At 42.4% G+C, this 26930-nt stretch overlaps 1 protein-coding gene across 1 annotated transcript in view; it reads left to right on the plus strand.

Moving 5' to 3' along the window:
- The window catches only part of LOC310922102 (E3 ubiquitin-protein ligase RNF38-like), a 315954-nt gene that overhangs the window by 280031 nt on the left and 8993 nt on the right, over positions 1-26930 (plus strand). Inside the window, 6 exon segments of the mRNA XM_083882454.1 lie at positions 5681-5851; positions 11005-11166; positions 12258-12364; positions 14400-14484; positions 23007-23128; positions 24213-24312. Coding sequence (XP_083738580.1) covers positions 5681-5851; positions 11005-11166; positions 12258-12364; positions 14400-14484; positions 23007-23128; positions 24213-24312 — 747 coding nt within the window.

Raw genomic sequence — 26930 nt, forward strand, 5'->3', positions numbered from 1 at the left:
GCCAAACTTTGGGATCAATCTTATTCTCATCTTCTTCAGTTAATCTGTACAGACTTACAACCAGTTGTGATTCTTGCACAATCAAATTTATTCCAAGAGCTACCATCAAATCTCTCCCTAATAAATTATAATCGGCTTCTTCATCTAACAACATATTTCCTAAACAAATCCTAGTCTCTGACTCTATTTCTACATCTTTAATAATTGGGACCCTAAAGGGTTTCCCCTTTTGCTCCTATGACCATCGTGTCTTTACTTTTTGCACACCCTAGTGGCAGTTTCTGAAGAGTACTACGCTCGGCTCCAGAATCTACTAAAAATAATACTTCTTCCTTTTGGGGTCCTATTTTTAACTTTATCAAGGGCTCTTTAGATGTTCTGGACCCCAAAATAAAGAGCCCCCGACACCCCTAGTCTTCTTGAAAATTCTTTTCATCTTTCATCCTTTTCCTGCAATCCCTTTTCAAATGTCCCCTCTTCCTGCAGTAATAGCATTGAGGGGCTTCTCTTGGATTTTCAAGTGTCTTTTTCTGTGGGACAGGCTGCCTTCTTTGGGTTTCATGGCTCTGTGCTGACTTCACAGGGCTTTGGGTGCATTCCTGCTTTTGAACTTCCCTAACAGCTGCAACTAATACTTTTGCCTGTATCTTTTGTTTTTCTTCATCCCTCCTCATATACACCTTCTGTGCTTCTCTCAGTAGCTCTTGCAATCCCTTTTCCTGCCAATTTTCTAATTTTTCAAGCTTCTTTCGTATATCTTCTCATGATTTTGCTACAAATTGAGTTTTCAATAATATCTCTCCTATTGGGGAATTAGGGTCTATCCCTGAATAAACCTGCAGGCTCTTATGTAACTTTTCTATCCAATCAATGGGTGTCTCGTCCCTTCCCTGACATTCCCCAAATACTTTTCTAATGTTCTGCCCTCTAGGGACCACTTCCCGAATACTTTGTATTATTATATTTCTGAAGTCCATCATATTATGTCAGCCCTCCTCTGTCTGTGCATCCCACCAGGGTCTTTGATTTGGCTATTTCTGTTCCCCAGGCACACTTTGTGGGTTCTGGCGCTCACATTCTCACATCCCAGCCTGTCTGATCATTTCTCTCTCTTCATTATTAAATAGTGCTCTTAATATGGCTTGCATGTCTCCCCATCTCCTTTTTGAAGGCTCTTACATCTCCAGTATTAATTGGCACATTTACATATCCAAAAACCCCTGGAGCAGTTGGCACTTCCCTCAACGGGAGAAGATTGTGCCCCTTTTCCTCTTTATTTTCACTATCCTCATCATTAATCTTTTTTATCTTACGCCGTGTTCTCCTCGCAGGGGGAGAATACATTGCCTCAAAGAGGGCGGTTGGTTTTGTGGCTCCTGCAGGCTGTGATGGGCATGAGGGCTGAGGCTGGAAGCTGGCCTGTGGGGGTTGGGTCATCGGAGCCTGCCCGGGTGGAGGCACCAGGGGTGGAGTGGGGGGGCCTGGGCTGGCAGGGGCTGAGGCAGGGGCATCAGATACGGAGGAGGAAGGTTATCTAGGGGTTCCCATGCCTCGCTCTGGGTTGCAGCACCTTTTCTGGTCTTTACTGTAAATAGTCTAATTTCCAATCCCTCCCATATTTTTGCATAGTCCCTTTCCTCTTGGTCCCGTGGTTTTTTACTGTTCACATAAGTATTTAGAGCTCAACAGGTCCACTCCTCAAAAGTTCCAAACATGGGCCAAATTAAATGATTCCGAATCTCCTTCCCTCCCCAGACTTCTTTGCAGTAATGAATCATTTTTTCCTTAGATTTTCCTTTTCTTGAGGGACACTCTTCCCAATGTTCTAGCATCCACCCCAGTGGGCTATCCCGTGGAATTTCTGGTATATTGCTTTCTTTTTCGTCCACGTATTTTCCCTCGCAAGAGCATGGAACTGTGATTTTGGGGTCCACTCTCATTTCGTGATATTATCACATCTCATTCACAGGTCCGGTCACTCCCACTCAACCACGCGGTACTTACGGTTCCTTTTCCCGTGTGGATTCTTCATGCACGTAGAATTTTATGAGTAAACTGCAACGCAGTTCCGAGGGCCCTCTCCTGCATCCTCTAGGTCTCTCTGGGAGCTCCCAGCTCATTTTATTTTTTCCCCCTTTTTTCCTTGTGGCTCCTACCTCAATTTGTTTGGAATCCAACCGGATCTACTGGTTCTCCCACACTGTCAGGCCGCTAAATCAGTGAGGGCGCCTCCCGACCGGAGAATGGGAGCTGCAGATCCTAAATTTGATCACGTAGGTGGTCACCAAATTTGTTATAAATGAATCAGCCAATTTAATAATTAAAGAGAATTTATTAAATAATCAAAGTATAAGTTTTGAAAAAGCTGCAAGCAAAACAGTGCCGAGCCCGGGGTCGATGCTGGGTTAACAACAATTCGGACTCTATCACTCCGAATTCCCCCGTGGTTCATGAATTTTGCATTTGCAGGGTCTTGTTTTTATACTTTTCTTCAGCAGAGCGGGAGGGGTTTTCTTGCTCCTTTGTTGATCTTATCTTTTAGCATATTCATGTATTTTTCTTTTCTTGTTGCTGGTCTGACGAAAAATTTCCCAGAATGGGTGGATAATTAATTTTCTTTACTGGAATTCTGTTCGGGAATAAACATCTTTGGCGATGAATATTATCTTATTGTGTGTGCATATTGAATGCATATCACTGGGGCCTTGTCAGATGGAAAAATCCTTTGGAGTAAATGATAAAAATGAAATTTAAAATGTTTATCCTATAATGTAACAGTGAAAAGCCACCTCAGTGGCACCTTTCCTCCCAGACCACCTTAAAAGAACCCGTTCCCGTCAAAGACGCCCAGCACCGTGCCCCCCCCTCCCCAGGTCGGAGACGAAGCGAGAGGAACCGGCGGAGCCGCCGGCTCTGCCACCGACAGAGGGAAAAGAAAGAGCCGGCCGCCCGCCGCCCCCCCCCCGGTTCGCCGCGGAAAAGCCCCTCCCCAGCCCCGTCCGCGGCCAGGAGCCGGCGGGGGAAAACCCAAAGTCTGCGAAGCCTCCCGCCCCGGCCGTCCAGCCCGCGGAGCCGCCCGCCCGCGGTCAGCCGCCGCCGGTTCGGCACGGAGAAACCCCGGCCGCCCCCTCCAGTTCACCGTGGAGAAGCCTCTCCCCAGCCGTTCCCCCCCCTGTGACAGAGCCGAAAAGAAAAGCCCCGTCCGCCCGCAGCCGCCATGCTGCCCGCCCCAGCCCGCGGAGCCGCCCGCCCGCGGTCAGCTGCCGCGGCCAGATGGCGCGTCCCCAAGCCGGCCGGACCGCTGCCCCGTTTCAAAAGAAAGAAACCCACGCCCGCCACGTTCCACCTCCCACCTCACAAAAAAACCGGCCCAAACCCCCGCAAACGGTGCCGCCGCTGTGAAGCAGCGTGAGACCCCCCGAGACGCCATTGCTGCGGCAGAACTACCACGCGGCCGCAAGAGCTTCCACCGCCCGCCCCGGCTGATCCCGCATGCAAATTAAGGACTCCAAAAGCGTCTCGGGATGAAGTTTAACACCAAAAAAACCCTTATCAAATAAAAACCAAGTAAAATTAAAACGGATAAGAACTAATGCTCAGCCGTGTAGACCCTAAAGAATCAGAAAAGCTAATTTCTCCGGTTTTGCTTACTAGCCGTAAGTTAAAAAGACCAAACCAGAGATGAGACCACAGGAGAAAACAAAGAACTGTCAGGACTCTGGGGTTGCTCCCAGCGAGGGTCAGTCCTCCAGCTCTGTTGAATTGCCTGCAGCAGAGCTGATAAAGCCCTCCTCCTCCACGGCAACCACGGGCAGCCAAAAACCCCTCGGGCAAATATTGAAAGAGCTGATCAATAAAGGCGTTTATGGAGATTAATATTTTCTCCGCCCATTTTTATTCATAACAGTAAATATTTGTGGAGACAGCTTATCCTTGCTTCGCGAGTCCCTCTTTCCTGATGCGAATCACTTCTTCCCTGTCACTGGCTTTGGTTATACAAATGCTGTAATTTTAATTCTCTAGCACGAATTACTTTATAACATATATTGCAACCATCATTGGACAGTTAGGAACAACAGTTTCTCAGGCCATAATCTCTCAGGCCAGTATGAGAAAATTATGTGACTTAGTTTCACACAGACACTGTGCTGCTGTCTGATTTCTTGCATTCAGCATTCACAGGTCAACATTATTCTTGTGTTGATGACCCCATACCTGGACACAGCACTCCAGCACCAGAGTGGAGTGGCAGAATCACCTCTGTGAACCTACTGAGCACACTTCTTTGTATCAAGCACAGAATATGGTTGACCTTTTGTGCTGTGAGTGAATACTGCCACTTCATATCAAAGTTTTCATCCACCAGTACCCCCAAGTCCTTCTCTGCAGGGCTGCTGTCAATCCTTTCATCCCACAGCCTGTACTGATATCAAGGATTTCCCCAACTCAGGAGTAGGACCTTGCATTTAGTCTTGTTGTACTTTGTAAGGTTCACATCAGCTCACTTCTCAATCTTGTCCAGGTCCCTGAATGGCATCACATCCCTCAGACACACCAACCACATCACTCAGCTTGGTGTCATCTGCAAATTTGCTAAGGGTGCACTTGATCCCACTGTCTATGTCAGTGATGAAGATTGTAAAAAGTACTTATTTGTATATGGACCCCTGAGGGGAACCAGTTGTCACTGATATCCATCCAGACATTGAGCTTACCACTACTCTCTGGATGAGACCTTCCAAACAATTCCTTATCGATTGAACAGTCCATTTATCGAATCCATCTCTTTTCAATTTGGAGAAAAGGATATTCTGGGAAAGCGTATCAGAGGCTTTACAGAAGTAACCTTCTCCTTTAAGTCTGGGACAGTGCACAGTACCACACATTAATCTCCTGCACACATTCCTAGATACTGTGCTGTCTGTTGAGCTCCTCTTGTTATATAGCTACTTGTCTGAAGAGTTCTAACTGGGCACACTTTTGTAGCTATGACATCCACCACTGCCTTCAGCAGCTAGGGGGACTAGGGCGACTTCCAGATACTAGAGTTCCATGCAGCCTGAGGTCTGGACATCTATAATCGATCCTTTAGAATTCTGGGAATTCTATTTGGGTGGAGATGTCAGCATAGATATACTGTAGTGCTTTTGTTTGGGTTACTGCCTTGCAGTTGCAACAGATAGACACCATTTTCTATCACCAGATCACCTTGAAGTCTCAGGACAGAACAGAAAGGGACCACAAGTACTAGCAAGAAGGAAAGGAAAAACAGGGGCCTAACTTCAGGCAATAGAATTGTTTACAGCACAATCTGAAAATTTTAGGTCCTTCAGTTATAATTAGCAATTATTTTCTTAGCACATACCTATAAATGTAATGTATGGGAAGAATAGCAACTACTATGGTAAGTAAACCTGCTCCTCCCTTGGGAGTCTATGCCTGATAATACAGAACAAACACCCTCAACTCCTATTGACTTAATCTGAAATAAAAAGCCCTTTGCACCTTGCAAACGTAGCTGGTAGCATTATATTTTTAGACCCTGTTCTATACTAGAATAACTGTTCATCGAGTTTCTGAATTATTGTGTGGGTTGTGTTTGTAAGCTGAGGATAAGTGGACTGCTTTCTTTTAATAATTTCCTTTCACTCTAGATGTAAAATTGTTCATTTTCTTTCAGATGCTTCAGGCATGCTCAGTCCAACATCTACCGGTACCATATGCAGCATTCCCACCTCTGATTTCTAATGACCCATTCCTTTTGCATCCTCCTCACCTTTCTCCACATCACCCTTCTCACCTGCCACCTCCAAGGCAATTTGTTCCCTTCCAAGCACAGCAGCCACGTTCAGTAAGTAATACTTATTATCCTCTCTTCTAAAATATTTGAGTGTTGATCAGCAAATAATACTCTTGCACTTCTAATAACATTCCGGTTGAGAGAATAAACTCCTCTAGAGTAAGTAATAGGGGTTTGTAGTAGTGCTACCTGAGCAAGATTTAGTCTGAAGAAAAATAAAAGTATTGTTTTGAAATTAATTTTTGATACCTTTAAGATTTCCTCAGCTGTTGCACATTTTTTTCTTGGAGACCTGTACTTCTGTCAGTCTGACCAAAGTTTGCTTTATGTATTGTTTCTGCAGGTGATGTTCTTCCAGAAAGTAAAAGAATATAGACCTAAGCATAGTGCAGCAGTGGTCTTAAAAAAACTTTGTAGAGTGACCAGAAAGCACAAAGTATTATTTCTATTGCATGCTTCTACCACATTATTTCACAGTTTATTTAAAGTATCCCCCCGAACACTAGTGTGAAAAGTATTACTTAAACCTTCTACAGCCTACTGGAATCTCTTTTCTCCATGCTTATGGAAATTATTGACTCTTTTCACTTACTTAAACTTGTGTGAAAAGTAATACATTCATAGTAGAGCTTATGCAAATATGAGAGAAGATGCTATTTTGAACACAAAGGAATAAAATTAGATTTTGCAATTTCTACTTATTAATCTTCTGCCTCAGGTTAGTAATATCTAGTTACTAATCCTTTTCCAGGCACATTTGTTTCTTTGGAGCTCTACCAATATTTCATTAATACAGAAATACGTCATTTCAGCATTACTGACAAATACTGCTCAGACTGTTTTGAGCAGTAACAAATACCGCTGTATTAAATATAAGGTGTTTGCACTACTATAATAATTTCATTTTAGTCATGGGGGAACAGTTCCACATAGTTTTCTCTGATAATAAGGTTGTTTTCCCTCAGAAAATGTTGGAGCTTCTTTCTTAACTTAGATTGCTAATTTTGCTTCAGGAATAGGCTCCCTTGTTAACTTTTAGCTGTTTGATAGCTTGTTTTTTTTGCTGTCAAGTCTTACTAGAAGAATTATTTCCTTAAATATGCTGACTATTTAAAGTTTATTCAGCAGAATGGGGAAGCAATTTTCTTTTTCCTTTGCTTCCACAAGATGACTATCATATCTGACTTTTTTAAAGGCTATGGAATTCAGTACTGGGAAAAGAAGGGTGATTTAGTGAAATAATAAAGGTTTTCCTGAAAAATGAAACCAATATGAACAGACATTTTAATTGATCTTTCCTAATAACATAAGTAATGTATTTAGCCTAAATAGGGCAATAGATTATTTATAAGTATAAATCATGGTGTTTATAATGAAGATTTTTGCCTCACAGTTATTTTTGTAAGAAACATCTTTATTTTTCATATATCAGTGTACCTTCAATAATTTCTTATGGTGTTGAAGTAGAACTATTTTCTTCACTTTGAGAACATGCTTCTATTTAGGAAGTCAGTTGCTGCTCTATATATGCAATCTGATGAAAGGGATCGTAGGATCACAGGATAATTCAGATGTGAAGATACCTCAGGGGGCCTCTAGTTCAAATTTCTGTTTAAAACAGGATCAGCTATGAGCTAAGATACTGCTAGCCTTTTGTGCTGCCAGGGCACAGTGTTGTGTCCTGTTCAGCTTGCTGTCTACCAAGGACCCTAGGGCCTTTTGAGCAGAGCTGCTTCATAGCCAGTCATTCCCCAGCCTGGATTATTGCCAGGGATTTTTTCTAACATGCAGGACTTGGCATGTGTCTTTGTTGAATATCATTAGGTTCCTATTGGCTCATTTCTCCAGTCTGGTCACATCCTGCTGTATGGCAGCTTTACCTTCCAGTGTATGAACTGTTCCCTGCAATTTGAGATCAGCTGTAGACTTCATGAGCAAGTACTCTGTCTCTTCCAGGTGACTGATAATGTTGTTGAAGAGGATGAGTCCCTGTGGTATACCACTTGTAACCAGCATCTTGGTAGAGGTATAACCCATTAACCACCATGATCTAAGCCTGATCATCCAAACATATTTTTATCCATCTAGTTGTCCACCCTTCCAGACTGTAACATCCAAGCATGGTATGCTGGTTTTGCATTAAATTGATTATGGTGAGAAGGAAAAACGTCAGTCACTGAAGTGATTTTTTTCTGTGAAGTGCACTAACAACTTCCTTCGTGCCTGAGAAGACCGATAGCTGGCTAGCTCTGAAGATGGGCACACTGCTAAGCCAGTTAGAAAAGTTGAACATGCCTCTATGAACCATATTTAGGAACAAAAACCCATGGAAAGTTCCTCTTACTTCCTGCTCTCTACAAGAGTGGAGAGCTGGCTCAGCCCCCCTTCCCGGCGAGGGGAGCTGCTGGGCCCCGGGAGCAGCCTCAGGCTGGGCCCCTCTTGGCAGCCAAGATCCTGCCATTGATAAAGCCATCCCGGTTCGAGAGCAACAATACGACTGAGATCAGCGCCGGGAGTGGCCCCAGTGCCCGGCAGGGATCAAGTGATCAACATCGAGAGGCAATTCCCCGATGCAAAGCCCGGATGAGATTAACCTTTTCAGTGCTCCAGAACTCTATAAAATCTTTTCAATTAATAGAGTTTAAGAACAAACGAACTACCGGTACCAATTCTCTCCTGAATCAGACAAAAAGGGAAAAGTGAAGACAAGGGAGGAGAACAACATGGTGACACCAAGGTCAGTGGAGAAGGAGGAGGAAGAGAGAGTGCTCCGGGCCTCAGAGCTGAGATTCTTCTGCAAGTTGTGATGAGGACTATAAGACAAGTTTCCCTGTAATTCATAAAGTGTATGGGGGGATGTAGCATTCACCCATAGCCCATGAGAACTGGCTAATGTAGATGTTGAAAAGCTGTGATCTGACTTGAATAGAGAGACAGAGAGAACTTTTGCTTTCAGCGATAGAGGAAGAGGACCCTTTGCTTTTATATTAGAACAGCTCATCCTTAAAAACTGTACCCTATAAGCTGAAATGGCCCATGAAAGCAGTTGGCAGTTCCAGGCAGGCTGCTAATTGTGAAAATTAAACCTATAGTGAAAAGTTCACAGAGATTCCTCTCCCTTAGTGAACTGAAGAAAGATTGTTTTTAGAAGTGATAAACTGACTTGAAAAATCCCAGGTTTTGTCTCTTTATGTTGTCAGTAGGAAGAAAAGAGGAGCTGGGGAGAGGAGAGTTGTTCTAAGGGTTTATTTTGATTCTTATCATTCTTCTTTTAATTATTTAATAAAGTTTTCTTTATACCTTTTAAAGTTTTGAGCTTATCTTGCCCCTAAAGCATTTTCTCCTAATCCTTATCTCAACCCCATGAGCTTTATTTTAACTGATTTTTTCTCCTCCTCTGCTCAATTATAGCAGAGGAAAATGAGTAGATGATTTTTGTGAGTGCACTGGCTTTTGGCCAGCAGTCAGCCTGCTACACTTGGTTACAAGAATATTGTGAGAGATAGTGTCAAAAGGCTTGCTAAATTTGAGGCGAATGACATCCACTGCTCTCCCCTTATCCACAAATCCAGTCATCTTATCAGACTAGAAAATCTGGTTGATTTTCCCTCAGTATAGCCATGCTGACTGTTCCCTATTCCATATACTCAGAAATGTGTTCCAGGAGGACTTATTCTGTGATTTTCCAAGGGACTGAAGTAAGGTCGATTGGCCTGTAGTTTCCCAGATTTCACCATTTTTGATGATGAATACACTTTTTTCCTTTCTCCAGTTGTCACAGATCTCTCCCTATCTCCACAATCTTAAGGATTATAGCAACCTGACAAGGACATCAGCCAGCTCTCTCAGCACTCTTGGATATAGCCCATCTGGTCCCATTGCCTTGTATGGATCAAGTTCTCTCAAGTAATAAATCTCTGACTCGATCCTCATCCACTGATAGTGGTTCTTTTCTAGATTCCTCTTTCTGCCCTAGTGGCAAAAGAGGGAGGAGATGTGGGGGGTTATGGTCACTGTCTAGCAGTCATTCTCTGCTGCACCTTTCTTTTCACACCTTTCCTCTGTTCTGGCATGGGTTTTTCATGGGCTGCAATCTGTCACAAAAATTTGCTCTAGTGTAGGTTCTTCCATGGGCTGGAGTCCTATCAGGAAAATCTGCTTTGGCATGAGTTCTCAATGGGCCACAGTTTCTTTTGGAAATATGAATCTGTTCCAGAGTGGGTCCTCCACAGGCTGCAGGGTATATCTTCTCTGGTTCCATGGAGCACCTCATCATTATCCTTCTCTGACCTCAGTATTCCCTCTGCTGTTTCTCACACTTTTTTTCTTTCCTCCTACTAACCATTCAGCTTTTTTTTCCCCTTTCTTAAATAGTTTTTCACAGAGGCACTATCAGCACTGCTGATTGGCTCATATTTGACCTGCAGTGGGTGGGTCCATTGCTGAGCCAACTGGAACCAGTTGTCTGGCACGAGGGAGCCCTTACCTCTTCCAACAGAGGCTACTCCTGCAGCTCCCTGCCTCCGCTACCAAAACCTTGTCACAAATACCAACTCCAACAACTCCATTATGGTTACTTCTGAGCTGTTCCCTGGCCAGCCTGCTCTTCAGATAACCATATAAACGAGTTCTATCTGTGGGTCCAAACCTCAGACTGAAACGTGGTAGACAACTTGAAAGAAGGAGGGCTCAAACTTGTGAAGGAAAGATCTTTATTCTGTGCTTGTGCCCATCTGTCCAGTCACCTCTGTCCAGTCCAGCGGGGCTCCAGGCTTCTCCTTTTTCCCCTGGGGGCATTTCCCATGAGAAGGGGGTGTGACCCAGAACAGGAGGGCCATCTATGGGAAAAGGGGATTAGGGGGAACCTGATGCCTGGCTGAGTCACCTAGCTTTTTACCAGAGCACTCAAGCCTTAGGGTGTGGCAGTGAGTATTATCAGGGAAGGATTACAATGAACTGGGAGAGGGCTATTATAAGGGGAAAACCACAGGGATTTGGGAAAGGGGGGTTTGTAGGGATACATCATTACAGAAATTTAATAACAAAAACATATAGAACTTTAGAAAACCCAAAATGCACATTGCAACACTCCATAAAATTTTCACAACTCCTCAAAACATAATTTGAGTTGTGTTTTTTTGGTATTAAAAATAAATATTAAAACTGATTTTCTATTAATACAGCAAACCCTATATTTCTTTTAGCCACTTCAAAGGACAGACAATGAAGTAGAACTGCTTGGAGAACATCTTCCTATAGGAAGCTTTACCTACCCTCCATCACCCCATCCACCAACATTGACTTCCTCAGCTTCTATCCAATTCTTAACCCACGATCCTTTACACCAAGAGGTTTCATTTGGAGTAGTAAGTATTGGTTTTGTGCTACATCCTCATGCATGCTCATTTCAATGTCTTGATCTTTGCTCTAAGTTATAACCATTTTATTGAAAATGGCATTTTTGCAATTTAATTTCATTAGTGGTTGCAGCTGTGGAAAGTCAGAGTGATTGGATTTTAGGGTTAGACTTACTTCATAGAGTCTGAGGGCTCAAACTTGGAAGAATGAATACATGGCTTATACCAGTGAAAGAACTCCTGTATATATGTTGTTTAAAATTCTCATTCGTACCCAGCCAACTACACAAGCTGGCGCATTATGCCAAGTTGAAAACCCTTGGCTTTTGGTTTGCAGCATGTTCAGCAATTCAAGTCCTGCCTGTCCAAACCAACTGATATACAAAGCCTTACAAAATGCTTATTAGCTAGCTGTCCTGGTTCCATTCAGGACAGAGCTAATTTTTGCAGTAGCCATGAGGAGGCAGAGCTTGAAGTCGTGTGAGCATGGCAAGGAAGTTATTCTGTACCACCTCACATCAATTGCCAAGGGACTCTCTGGCTTCAGAGAAGAAGGGTGTGGCTTTCCAGTGGAACAAAGCATGGCAGGGTAGGGAACCCATCCACCATTGTTCACTGTCACCCAGGGTCCCCAGTGAGCATTTTTGCATGTGAATCACCCTCTGTTTTATATAATTTTGTTATTAATATTGTTGCTGTTGCTGTTAATTTTCTTATTCCATTGCCGTTTCCAGTAAATTGTTCTTATCTCAATCCGTGATCTCTGCCTTTTGTGCCTCCCATTTGGGGGGAGGGGAGCAGTTCATGATCTCTTTAGTGGGAGTACTAAATTGGGGAATACAATTCCCTAACCTCAACACTAGCTAACAAGGGTTTCTGGTTAGCATTGTTACTTTTCATTTCCTGCAGGATAGTATAATTATATATTACTGATGAGATTTGTTGGTCAAAAAAATTCTTTTTGAAAAGACTGGTACTTTTTGGCTTGGACCGGGCTGTCTTTTTTTTGGATAATGCCTTATTTAAAATGTATTTCAACACTCACTTTTCATTTAATTTCATTTTTAAATAAGACAAGAATTTTTTCTTCCTTTTTACAGCCTTACCCACCTTTTATGCCTCGAAGACTCACAGGGCACAGTAGATACCTATCACAGCAACCAATACCACCACACTCGTACCATCCCAGCCTATTACCATATGTGTTGTAAGTCCAAAGCAGATTGTACTCGTAGACTATTAAGTAACTCTGCAAGCTAGTTGATCCCCTCAATATTTTTTTATGTTTGGGCTCTATCACAGGTTATAAACAGTTCAAACAATCCCAAGGAATAAGAAAGCTTGTAGCTACTTTTAAAGTTCCCAGTCTATTTAAACAAGTGAACAGTTTGATTATAATGTAGTCTGGTGATCTATGCCTCTTTTTCCTGTTGAAATCTCCTTAAAGATATTCAACGTGAAATGATTGCACTTTGTTCTTGGATAACAGTTGAGTTATACCCATGGTTGCATCCTAGAGTCTACTTATGTAGGATAAAGATCTAACATTTCCTTAAAACAAAACAAAACAAAACAAAAACAAAAACAAAAACAAAAAAAACAAAAACAAAAACAAAAAAAAACAAAAACAAAAAAAACCACAACAAAACAGGTAAATAAATTTACTTAATTACTGAAATATAATGAGGGGAGTCTTCCTGGGTATGTGTGTGTTCTGGGTTTTTTGTTTGAGGAGGTTTCTTCCAATAATCTGTTACAGCTTTTGAACTTCAGCACCTGATTAACCATTTCTGTAAGAGAAGGTATGGTAGAAGTAGCATTAAGGGATTATCAGTAATTTTTTAAAGTAGATCCCATCTGCTGTAGATTAGATGCGTGACATGGAATTTATTGTTCTTTGTATGTTCTGTTTTGGAAATTAATACAAAATGAAGATTTTTTTAAAGGTACCATTGATGGAGATAATCCAACTTTGTCATTTGTTGTTTTGCCACAACATCTATAATTTCTGACTCTGCTGTTTGACTTGCATCAAAATAGCACCAGGATATATGACTCACTGAAGTTTTAAAATTTTGCATTGTGCATTTGGACAAAGTCTGTTCTCATGTTATAGTTCCTTGTCTGTTTATTCAGGCAAGATTGCTTGTGTGTCACAATCATTCCTGATTAATTTATAGTGCCAAGGATTTTTTATTTCTATGGTTGTGCATTAAACTTTGACACATCATTATTCTGGGATGGCAATGCTTTTTTAACAAAAAAAAAACAAAAAAAAAAAAAAAAACAAAAAAAAAAAAAAAAAAAAAAAAACAGAAAAAATCACATGCTCTTCCCTTTATATCTGCAGAGGTTCTTCTCTGGCCAAATCCATGTTATATGGGAATGCATAATTTGGTCTGCTGTCAGTGTGGAAGTTGGCCTATTACTATGTTGTAATTATCTTTGTTATATGCATTATTGCAGAGGAGACCGAGGGGCAACCTCTTCAGCTTCCTGAGGAGGGGAAGTGGGGTGGGAGGTGTTGATCACTTCTCCCTGGTATCCAGTGACAGGATGCATGGGAACAGTTCAAAGCTGTTTCAGGGGAGGTTCAGACTTGACATTAGCAAGCATTTCTTTACTGATAAGGTGGTCAGACACTGAAACAGGCTTCCCGGAGAGATGGTTGATGCCCCAAGTCTGTCAGTGTTTTGGACACGATATTTGGACAATGCCCTTAATAATATGCTTTAACTTTTGGTCAACCCTGAAGTGGTCAGGCAACTGGACTAGATGATCTCTGTGGGTCACTTCTAACTGAAACACTCTATTCTATATTATTCTATTCTATTCTGAGTGCTTGAATGCTTTTGTATTGGGGAACTAAATGAATTTGGGTTATTAATCTTCATTGATATATAAGTCAAATTTAAATCTGGAAACTCTATTCAATATTAATATTAACTATGTGATGCAGGCTATCAAGAGATTAATTTCTGTAATAACACTGAACCTTACTGTAAGTATGAGGTTTTATAGTAATATACATGCAATTTAAAAATGCAATACAACGAGTACCAAAAAGCGATGCAATTAAAGTCTTAATTCTTTTAATTCTTAATTTCAAATTTAACCTTTTACTGATTCTTAGAATTTGTTGATTTAAGAAGGACCAATAACATAACTCTACCTCTGACATATGATTGCAGGCTTTCCTTCAGGAAAATTTTGAATTTTACTGTTGTTTGTTCTTCTGGCAGATCATTGCTTCCAGTACCATCTGCAGTTGGACCAGCTTTCAGTTTTGAGTTGGATCTGGAAGATAGAGAGGTAGAAAACTATGAGGTTGGTGTCTGAAGTACAAATTCATGAGGAGCAGATGTTAATACATGAACTTAAATGGTTTTTGATTTTCAAAGACAAAAATCAGATTAAATAAATGTAATGTTTATGAAGACAGAATGTAGAAACATTATTTTTCCATTCCAGTTTCTGACACTGGATGTTAGAAACACCCTTATTTTGCATCTATTGCCTTTCCTGAAATCTATCCTTTTAGAGTAGCAATGCCTCAGTTCTTCAACTTTCTGTTCTAGATGTCTCTTTTTTTATAATTTTTCTTGTTTTTTAAATATTGATTATAAATATCCTAATCTTTTGAATATGCTATAACTTAGTGCTTTTTATGTGCCTTGCTATCTTTACAGATTAGTATTAACATTGTAGGATGAGTTCAGGTAAACATGCTGTTGGCAAGAATCTCTTAATATATATTTTCTCTTGACAATAAGGAGAGCACAGCAAGTCACATATTTTGAAATAAAATGTCAGTCTTAGATAATTGAGGGCTGATCTCAGCTCTTGTCCTTGTTGCTTCTCAGGCTGTTGGATTCCCATCAGATTCTGTTGAGCAGCCCTCAGCTACTGCCTACCCCTCCTCATGTATCTATTTTGCCTTGATTCTTCTCAGACATGTATTTATGCCGTTGCATAGCATTTGCAGTGTAATGGCAAGCTCTCCTATAATGATTATTGTGCTAGTTAAAAGAAGCATCATATTGTAGCTGGCATTTTGGGCTTTGGGTTTTGGGCTATTAGAGAATCTGTACTCTTTGCATCTTTCATCAAATCTCAACTTCTGTGCTTCAGTTCTCTATCAAGTTTATACTGATGCTTTTCTGGAGCCCCTCATGCGGGAGCAGAAATTATTTACATGAGGATCACTTAGGTACAGTGTTCTACCTGTATGAGTAAAAAATTTAATCAGAAAGTGTCTCTATTCAGTTTGATGTCATGCCTTTGTTTCCAAAGGCTCAGCATAAAATCTCCACGTCTCAATTCAGTTAGCCCAAGAAGTGGAATATGAGTCAAAAGTTGTCCCTTTAAACTCCTGGACACATAGAGCTAGGCTCATTGCATATTCCTAGAAAGCGAGTTTGTCAACATTACTAACACAACTGTGTGGGGGATGGGGAAAAGGGAATTAACTTCCAACGTAAAACGTGTATCAAGCTGTGAATAGTTACAGAAGTGATTAACAGTTAGTGTGGGCGCCCAGGGGCCTGCCACTAAGGTTATTGTGCCTCAGCCATGGAGGGGCTGAGGCAGACACCAGGAGAAACACCCCTATAGATTAGGGTGAGAAAAACCTTCCTCCCATGGACCTTTGCAGCCACAATATAATATCTTTTAGATGTTGTTGTTCTATTGGTTTGTTAAGTTTATGTCACCCTGTTCAGCCCTCCTTCATCATATATGTACCCCTCCTAGAATGTTCTTTCTTCCCTTGAACCCCATTGGCTCTGTCTTACCACAGTACTCCACCCCTGTTACCCTGTTGGTTCCCCCCAGTTCCTATTAACCCCTCTGCACCACTTTTCCCTATCCCTACTGGACCTTGACCCTCAGATCTGCCCCATTTGTCTCGTTTATAACTCTGTGCCCTTGACCCGATCCCTGTTCTTGTCCCTGATTGTATTCAAAGCTGTTCACATCCCTGAACCTCTATTCTGCATAATAAACAGTTTTCAGATATCCAAACAATAGCCCATCTCTTGGACGCTTTGTCAATGCCAATACAGTCATGCCCTTACAATCCTGCGATCCTGGGCTCAGAGATGTGAAGTTGCTCTTTAGGACCCTGTGACCACATACGCGTTGTAAAAAGTTAGGTCATAGATATTTGGAAATCCCAAAGACACTGTTTTATTCAGTTCAGAACGATTCATCAATGATCAAACTTTGAAAGGCATCTTTCCATAGTGCTTGCAGTTGTAGAGAGAAGGAAGTCTAAACATGCCTTGATTAGCTCAGTTGGTTTGAGCATGGTGATAATAATGCCAATGTCATGTGTTCAATCCCCATATAGGCCATTCACTTAACTGTTGGACTTGATGATTCTTGTGGGTCCCTTCTGACTCAGAAGATTCTGTGATGATGTGAGTTTTGCCATCTGTTGTGGTTTGAAAGCAAAATGAATGAGAGGCTCCAAGTCAGAGATATAATTTAATAAGAAGAAAGGTTAAAAGGTAAAAGTAAAATAAAATAAATACAATAACACAAAGGATCACTGACAGAGTCAGCATACAACCTGAGCAGGATGGTGGAAGCAGTCCAGGTGAGGTGCTCTTCCTGAAGCAGTGATCCTGTAGAAAGGTCTGGGAGCTCTGGTCCTCTGGGAATCCAGTGGATAAGTGCTACTTGCACTGTCCCAAATCCCAGCTTATATCCAGTTGAGAATGCTTGGCTCCTCCCCCTGGGCAGAGCATCTCACAATAGCATGAGAAGTGTGAAATGGGTCCTTGATGGCCCATTAACAGAGATAACCCCTGGAGGGAGTTACCTGTGACTCATGGGTCATTAGCAGAAAACACCCCAAAAGTCATTAGCAGAAAACACCCCAAAGGCGTTAATGGGCCATTAGCAGGAAACACTCCAAAGGCCATTAGCAGAAAAGGCAGGGGGCTTGGGAAAACACTAGCCCACCTGGTTTCAACAGTTCATGAAGATGGTGATAGAATAAATACTTTGTGTACATGCTACACTGCAACCCAGGACATAATCCACCCCTTATTCTATTACCATCTACATCATATCCAAATCAATACATTCTAACAAAGATATGCATACACATAGAGAATAAAATGTTACACACTGTTCTCACTTAAAATTAGGTCTCCCTGTGGTACACAATGGGTTTCCCCATCTTTCTGCATTACCCACCAAGTGTGACCAGGTCCTTGAGCAAAGACAATCCCACGGATGGGTCTGCCTTTTCCTGAGGCGGGATTAATCCAAACAGTCTCCCCTAAAATGCCTTTCATATGCACTGCAGGGACTTTATCTCCATCCACTGTGTGCAAGGGTTCAGACTGGGCAGGACCACCTCGATTAATAGACCCTCGGGTGTTGACCATCCAGGTAGCTTTGGCTAAGTTCATTTCCCAATTCTTGAAGGTCCCCCCACCAAGTGCCTTCAGGGCAGTCTTTAATAGTCCATTGCACCGTTCAACTTTTCCGGCAGCTGGTGCGTGATAAGGAATGTGATATATCCATTCAATACCATGTTCTCTAGCCCAGGTGTTTATAAGGCTGTTTTTGAAATGGGTCCCATTGTCCGACTCAATTCTCTCAGGGGTGCCGTGTCTCCACAGGACTTGTTTTTCCAGGCCCAGGATGGTGTTCCGGGCAGTGGCATGAGGCACAGGGTAGGTTTCCAGCCATCCAGTGGTGGCTTCCACCATGGTCAGCACGTAGCGCTTTCCTTGGCGGGTTTGGGGAAGGGTGATGTAGTCAATTTGCCAGGCTTCCCCATACCTGTACTTCAGCCATCGTCCACCATACCACAGAGGCTTCACTCGCTTGGCCTGTTTGATTGCAGCACAGGTCTCACAGTTGTGGATGACCTGTGAGATGCTGTCCATAGTAAGGTCCACCCCTTGGTCACGCGCCCATCGGTATGTCGCATCTCTTCCTTGATGACCAGAGGCATCATGGGCCCAACGAGCTAGGAACAGTTCTCCCTTGTGCTGCCAGTCTAGATCCACCTGTGATACTTTCACCTTGGCAGCTTTGTCCACCTGCTCGTTGTTGCGATGCTCCTCATTAGCCCGGCTCTTGGGTACATGCGCGTCCACGTGTCAAACCTTCACGGTCAGTCTCTCTACTCGGGCAGCGATGTCCTGCCAAATGTCAGCGGCCCAGATGGGTTTTCCTCTGGGCTGCCAGTTGGCCTTTTTCCAGCGATTCAGCCATCCCCACAGAGCATTAGCTACCATCCATGAGTCAGTGTAGAGATAGAGCCTCGGCCATTTCTCTCGTTCAGCAATATCCAAAGCCAGCTGGACAGCTTTAAGCTCTGCAACCTGACTCGGCCCACCTTGTCCCTCGGTAGCCTGTGCAACTTGTCGTGTGGGGTTCCAAACTGCAGCTTTCCATTTCCGGTTAGCACCTACAATTCGACAGGAGCCATCAGTGAAGAGAGCATATTGTCTTTCAGTCTCCGGTAGCTCATTGTATGGTGGGGCTTCCTCGGCACGCGTTACTTGGTTTTCTTCTTCTTCAGATGACAATCCAAAATTCTCACCTTCTGGCCAGTTTGTTATAACTTCCAGAATCCCAGGGCGATTTGGGTTTCCAATACGGGCGCGCTGTGTGATGAGAGCAATCCATTTGCTCCATGTGGTGTCAGTGGCGTGATGTGTGGAGGGAACCTTTCCCTTAAACATCCACCCCAGCACTGGTAATCGGGGTGCCAGAAGCAGCTGTGTTTCAGTACCAATCACTTCTGAGGCAGCTTGAACTCCTTCATAGGCGGCCAAGATCTCCTTCTCTGTGGGAGTGTAGTTGGCTTCGGAGCCTCTGTAACTTCGGCTCCAGAATCCCAATGGTCGGCCTCGAGTCTCCCCAGGCACCTTCTGCCACAGGCTCCAGGACAGACCATTGTTCCCGGCTGCGGAGTAAAGCACATTCTTCACATCTGGTCCCGTCCTGACTGGGCCAAGGGCTACTGCGTGAGCAATCTCTTGCTTGATCTGAACAAAGGCTTGTTGCTGTTCAGGGCCCCAGTGGAAATCGTTCTTCTTGCGGGTAACCAGATAGAGAGGGCTCACGATCTGACTGTACTCAGGAATGTGCATCCTCCAGAAGCCTATGGCACCTAGGAAAGCTTGTGTTTCCTTCTTGTTGGTAGGTGGGGACATGGCAGGGATCTTGTTTATTATCTCTGTGGGGATTTGGCGACGTCCATCTTGCCACTTGACTCCCAGGAACTGGATTTCTTGAGCCGGTCCTTTAACCTTACTTCATTTAATGGCAAAACCAGCTTTCAACAGAATTTGGATAATCTTCTCTCCTTTCTCAAAGACCTCCCCTGGGGCGTTTCCCCATATGATGATGTCGTCGGTGTACTGCAGATGTCCCGGAGCCTCACCTTTCTCCAGTGCAGCCTGGATCAGCCCATGGTAGATGGTGGGGCTGTGTTTCCACCCCTGGGGCAGTCAGTTCCAGGTGTACTGCACGCCCCTCCAGGTGAAAGCAAACTGGGGCCTGCACTGTGCTGCCAAAGGAATGGAGAAGAAGGCATTGGCAATATCAATGGTCGCATACCACTTTGCTGCCTTGGACTCCAGCTCGTACTGAAGCTCTAACATGTCTGGCACAGCAGCGCTCAGTGGTGGCGTGACTTCATTCAAAGCACGGTAATCCACCGTCAGTCTCCATTCTCCACTGGACTTACGCACAGGCCATATTGGGCTGTTGAAAGGTGAATGAGTCTTACTGACCACCCCTTGGCTCTCCAGTTTACGGATCATCTCATGTATGGGAATCACAGAGTCTCTGTTAGTGCGGTATTGGCGGCGGTGTACTGTTGTTGTGGCGGTTGGTACCTGTTGTTCTTCGACTCTCAGCAGTCCCACAGCAGAGGGGTCATCTGAGAGACCAGGCAAAGTATTCAACTGTCTGATGTTTTCTTTCTCAACTGCAGCTATTCCAAAAGCCCAACGATATCCTTTCGGGTCTTTGAAATATCCATTCCTGAGATAGTCTATGCCGAGAATGCATGGGGCCTCTGGACCAGTTGCGATGGGGTGTTTTTGCCACTCATTCCCAGTTAAACTCACTTCAGCCTCTAATACAGTCAGTTCCTGGGACCCTCCTGTCACCCCAGAAATAGAGATGGATTCTGTTCCTACATACCTTGATGGCATCATGGTACATTGGGCCCCAGTGTCAACCAACGCCGTATATTCTTGTGGGTCAGATGTGCCAGGCCATCGGATCCACAGAGTCCAGTAGATCCAATTGTCCCTTTCCTCTTCCTGGCTATAGGCAGGGCACCCCTATTCCTGGTCATGGCATACATTGTTCTCCTCCTGTACGTATGTTTCTGAGGTCCCTTCCAGAGGATCAGTCATATCATCATTCCTGTACCATCTGGAGTTCTGAGAGACTGGGGCAACCTTGATTCTAGATGGGCTTCTTGTGGTAGGTGTTCCTCTTTTCAGTTCACATACCCGGGCTGCTAAAACGGAAGTGGGTTTTCCATCCCACTTCTTCATATCTTCTCCATGCTCTCTAAGAAAAGACCACAGGTTACCCCGTGGTGTGTATCCTCTCTCCCTGGCTGGGGGACGCCTGCTCCTAATGGCAGAGACTCTCGTCAGCTCTGGTGAGATATGGTAAATTTCTTCCTTAAGTTCTTTTAATTTCTGATGGCCTTCTTCAATCAAGCTCCAGACTTGCTCAGCCAGTCTTTTTTCCACAGACGAGACATGGGTGCGAACTGGGGCGATGACAGTGTCCTCGTAAATTCTTAATTTATTAGCCAAGACACCCACCTTGTCCTCACCTTCCCTCCATTGCAGTGTTGCCAGGTAACGTGAGTGCATCTCTGATCCAAGCCATGCAAGTCTCAGCCACATCCGTGATGTGCACTGGACATCATCTGGGTTTTTAGGAAATCTCTCGTCTTCTGAAAAAATGATCTCCAGCACAGCCAATTCCCTCAGGCGTTGGATACCTTGTTCTATTGTGCTCCATTTGCCTTGGTGCACTTGGAGGTCTTCTTTACAAAGGTATCTGTCTTTCACACTTGTTAGCAGTCGCTGCCAGAGGCTGAGAGGTTCTTGGGTTTTCCCGATGCCCTGGTCAATGACCACATCCCGGGACAGCGATCCCAGTTGCCTGGCCTCAATTCCATCCAGAATGGTGTCATTGGCTGCAGCGTCCCAGATGCGGAGCAGCCAGGTCAGGATGGACTCGTTGGTCTGGCGGGTGAATTCCCTTCGCAGGTCACGCAACTCACCCAGGGATAGAGAGCGAGTGATGATCTCTATGTCTGTCTCCTCTGCTGGCTGCGAAGGTCCTGCTGCATCCTCGTCAGTCACTACGCGGACTGATTTGCTCTTTAACTTCTTTTTCTGAGTGGTAGCAACTGCTACTGGTTTAGGATGTTCCAGTTCAGTAACGGTTTGTGTGGAGATGGTGACGGTACCTTTGGTTTCTTTCTCCTCTGTGACAGTCTGTGTAGACACGGACACTGTTGATTCATTTTTGGCTTCTTTCTCCTCTGTGACAGTCTTTGTAGATGCTGATGATGTTGCTTTGCTTCTCTTTCCCTCTTCCTCTTCCTTAGGAACATGCTGTATCACACCAGGTAGTGTTTTGTTCATAAGTATGGTGCAGAAAAAACAAAGGGCTGTGCAGAGAAGAGAAAGCAGGGATGACAATAACATAATACTGTCCTTGGCATCCAGAGGGTACTCAATATTTTCAAAAACTGCTGTGTGGTGCCTAAAAAGCTGGAAAAAATCATTCTTTACTCCTCCCCACAGGGGCTGAGTGAGATTGTTGAGGCCCCAGATGTAGCATCCTAGACCAGGACACGAATCCAAAACTGGGTATATATTCTGAATGCTGTTCATTGCCTCGGAGTTTATCAAGCAATGGTCATAATAGACCAATAAGGCAATTTTAGTACCATACCCTGGTCTACACAGGAGCATTCAGACCGGCAGATAGTACCCCATGTGTGGAAAAATATAGAGAGATAGGTATAAGACACATGTAAGCATGTTGAGCATCATAGCAAACTGGTGTCTTCTCAAATACAAAACTGTAGTTCTGACTTTTCTCAGTGCCTCGTGCCCCTGTTCAGGCGCCAAAAAATGTTGTGGTTTGAAAGCAAAATGAATGAGAGGCTCCAAGTCAGAGATATAATTTAATAAGAAGAAAGGTAAAAAAGTAAAAGTAAAATAAAATAAATACAATAACACAAAGGATCACTGACAGAGTCAGCATACAACCTGAGCAGGATGGTGGAAGCAGTCCAGGTGAGGTGCTCTTCCTGAAGCAGTGATCCTGTAGAAAGGTCTGGGAGCTCTGGTCCTCTGGGAATCCAGTGGATAAGTGCTACTTGCACTGTCCCAAATCCCAGCTTATATCCAATTGAGAATGCTTGGCTCCTCCCCCTGGGCAGAGCATCTCACAATAGCATGAGAAGTGTGAAATGGGTCCTTGATGGCCCATTAACAGAGATAACCCCTGGAGGGAGTTACCTGTGACTCATGGGTCATTAGCAGAAAACACCCCAAAAGTCATTAGCAGAAAACACCCCAAAGGCGTTAATGGGCCATTAGCAGGAAACACTCCAAAGGCCATTAGCAGAAAAGGCAGGGGGCTTGGGAAAACACTAGCCCACCTGGTTTCAACAGTTCATGAAGATGGTGATAGAATAAATACTTTGTGTACATCCTACACTGCAACCCAGGACACCATCTGTGACATGACAGAAGAAATCACTTCTGGTAGAGCTGGAGCTTGTTGAGGCAATGAATGTTAAAAAGTCCAAATTCCTTGTTTCATAGGCACTGTTGAATTTGGCAGAACGTCTAGGAGAAGCTAAACCTCGAGGACTGACAAAGACAGACATTGAACAGCTTCCATCTTACAGGTTCAATCCAAGCAATCATCAATCAGAGCAGACATTGTAAGTACATCTATCTCAAAATTACATACTTGACATGACCGTGTCCAGTCCTTCAGACTGCAGCCTAAACTAGGCAAATACTGTGACACAAGTGCTCTAAAAGCACTCAAATAAAAAAGATAATTTTTTAAACCATTTTTCAAGTCAGATATAGTTTTTCTTGACTTTAAAATTCTGCCTAGTCTCACTTCAGTTATATGTCCAAATTTATTTATTTGTTCAGTATTTTTTAAAAGTTTTCAAAATTTTTGTTTAGCATGCTAGATAACTTGGAATTCAGCCTATATTGAAATATTTTCCAATTATTAAAGTTTAAAGTGCTCCTGAAAGAGCTTTTGAAAGTATTTGAGGTTTACAGTTATATTTTCTTAATTTTAAGACAAATTCTTTTTGAAAAATCTACATAACAGAAATGAGATATAGATGGGAGGCAGTAAAGGTTATATACACTGATGTCAAATGTTTTAAATTGAACTGAAGAGACTTTTTTCTCAGATGTTCCACATAGAGCAATCTTCAATGTTGTTTTTAACATAGTAGAGAATAAGAAAAATAAAAATATCAGAAAACTTAAGTTGGTGATATCACTGGGGAAAAATGTGATTATAAAATATGTACGATGGAATATAGATGTAATTTAATGAGAAATCTTTCATAGTAAAAATGCATGTGATCTTTAATCAACTATGGCTTTGAGAAATACTCAAAGCAATTTAATGTTTGGGGTTTTTTTTATTATTTTAATGGAGCTAAAATTAAAGTTAAAACTGAAAGAAATATGCTATAGGGTTTGCACTGCCTGTTTATATCAGCAGGCATGAGCTCAAGTATGTTGAATTATGGTAATACAATCTATTTACTACTTGGGCCAGTGAACTCTCTTGTCTGCTTTGGGATTTGAAACCATGGTGAAAAAACAAAAGAAATTCTCATTTTACACTGGTCCACTAGAGATCTATACCCACAAAAGTTTGATCATTGTAGATACTGCAGTGGTTTTAAAAAACACTTTTGCAGACACACCTTATAAGATGCCAGTTGTTATTAAATGGTAAAGTTTATAGATATTTGCTCTTTTTTTTAGGTGTGTAGTGTGTATGTGTGACTTTGAGGCAAGGCAGCTACTTAGAGTCTTACCCTGTAACCACGAGTTTCATGCCAAGTGTGTTGATAAATGGCTTAAGGTAAATAAAATCTGTGTTGGATGCAATTTATGTCCTAGTTTGTATTTTCTTTTTTTTTTATTTTATTTTATTTTTGTTGTTGTTGTTGTTTTCTACTGCATTTCATTTCCCATTTTTTTAATATTTAGTCTGAAATAACAAAACAATGCACAAGCCAAATTTATATTCTTTCTGCTGTCTCCATATTCATTTTAGCAATTAACAAAATATTTTTATTTCTAATAATAATAGGAATTGGGTAATTTTAAAAAGAATATGAGGAGAATAATATTCACTGGTAGAAAGTGCTCCTATAATAATCCTTCCTATCATTATGAATTTGAATTCTTGGAGCAAATAAAAACTTATCTATCTTTATAAGTTTTAAGACCTGATTGGGAGAGATTTGAAAAAAAAAGGACTTAGCATGAAATTGTCTTTATGCATGCTATGATGTATTCTTTCAAAACAAGTTGTGGGGAAGACCTAGAATCAGGACAGTGCAATAAGTTTCTTGTCTTTTTAAACAATTGTCTTCGGTTATGTAACCAAAAAATGTGTATTCTATTTCATCTGTTGAAAGTAGTTGGGGACATGTTTTTCTTTATCTCTTGTAACTCCAGGGGGGAGGGGGACGAGTGCCTTCTGATAATGGGCCAACTGTTAAAATTGGATGGGGCATTGTTCCTTATCTCTCTTCCATGCCAGTCCACCCTCCAGGGAGATATCTTCTGGTAATGGGCCATTAAGGCTCACCAATGACATGACACATTACATCATCCCACTGTGAGATGCTCCACCCAGTGGAGGGAGCCAAACCGTTCCTACCTAGATAAAAACTGAGACTTAGGAACACCAGGTATCCAGTGTTTCCACTGGATTTCCAGAGGAAGATTGGACTCATCTTGCCATTACTGGACCCTTTTTCTACAGGACTATCTCTACTCCAACAGAACTACATCTGCCACTCCAGGAGGGCTCACTTTGGACTGTTTCCAACACCCTGACTAACAGGGTGTCAGGTTGTATTTTCGACTCTGTCAGGGTTTCTAGGATTTTTGTTTGTTTTGTTTGCTTGTTTTTTGTACTACTACATTTGTATTCTTAATATTTGTAGTAAAGAACTATTATTCCTATTCCCAAATCTTTGCCTGAAAAGCAGTTAATTGCAAAATTATAATAATTTAGAAGGGGGGGGGGGGGGTACATTCTCCATTCCAAAGGGAATTCCAGTTTTCCCTGGCAGATACCTGTCTTCCCAAACCAAGACAACAATTCTATTCAGATTTACTTTAATGTATCTATAGTGTGTTGCAGTATCAAATATTTCAAAGTCCTATGTGAAGAAGCATGTCAAATATTTCCTAGAGAATTATGCATGCAATCTTACCTTACATCATTTTAAGATACATTAAAAAAAAGTTCTCATGCTTTGCTGACAAAAGTATTCCTCTAAAGAATACACATTTTTTACTTTATTCAAGTCCTATAATTTCTAGGCTTTATAAAGTGAAGGAAATGACTGCTTCTTTCATACAGTAGAATACCTCTGCATAAAGTGAAGTATTGGATTTGATATTGGCAGTAGTCTTTTTGGTAATGGAGGATCATGAAAAATGATAGGATTAAAAAAAAGTAATCTGAAAACAACTTTGGGTTGTCCCGGTTTTGGCCCACGTCGATGGGAGGGGCTGAGGTAAAGACCCTAATGTTATTTGATACCACCTGACATCATTGCCTGGGCCAGGGAAAGAGACTCTCTCCCTTGCCATGGGAAGAAGGGTCTTCCTTCTGGTGAGAGAAAGCATGGTGGTTGGAACAGTCTGGTATTGTTTTATTTTATGTGTAAATTGTTTCAGTGTCTTATACCTTTTGTTTTCAATATTTTTGCTGTTACTGTTCATTTTCTCATCTTATTGCTGTTTCCAGTAAATTGTTCTTATCTCAATTTGTGATTTTTGCCTTTTCTGCTTTCAGTTGGGGGGGAGGGGAAGCAAGCAGCAGTGTGGTTTTAGCAAGACTACTAAATTGGAGAACACTAGTCTTAAACCATGACAGCCATAATTGGCACCCAATGTTTGTCACAAAGGGTTGAGATAACAACAGATCTGACCAGAGTAGGTTGGAAACAAAATTTGATCTAAGCATATGCTGTATGGGGTACAGAACCACTGGTCACAATGTTGCTTGGTCTGTTCATGTGGGCGTGGCACCTAACCTTGTGTATATTCCTGTATACATTTCTCCTGGTGCTCTTTTTCAGAGCAAGGAGAGGGATCAGGATTGCTTTGTTGCTGTACTCTGGGATATCAGCTTATGAAATGATAACATCAAGGGCAACGAGGATCATTTGGGATGTGTAATCAGTGTTGCTCTCTTACCCTTACCTTGGGTGCTAACTCTGGGAATTCATTACTAATCGTACCCAGCCTGTGGGGGGAACAGGGGAGGATGATTTTCCTCAGCCTTTCACCTCCTTTTCCTTCTTTAGGCCTGTTGAAACAAATTTTGAGAATTCTGAATTCCCTTTGGATGTTAAGGAAAGCATGTTCTTGTTGCTAGGTCTCCCAGGTCTCCTAAGTGTGGTTCACACCATGTTTAGAATTAGAAAAGAGATTTCTAGAAAGGTCATTTTGAGA

Source organism: Zosterops lateralis (genome assembly GCF_965231275.1).
Source record: "Zosterops lateralis genome assembly, chromosome: W".
NCBI lineage: Eukaryota > Metazoa > Chordata > Aves > Passeriformes > Zosteropidae > Zosterops > Zosterops lateralis.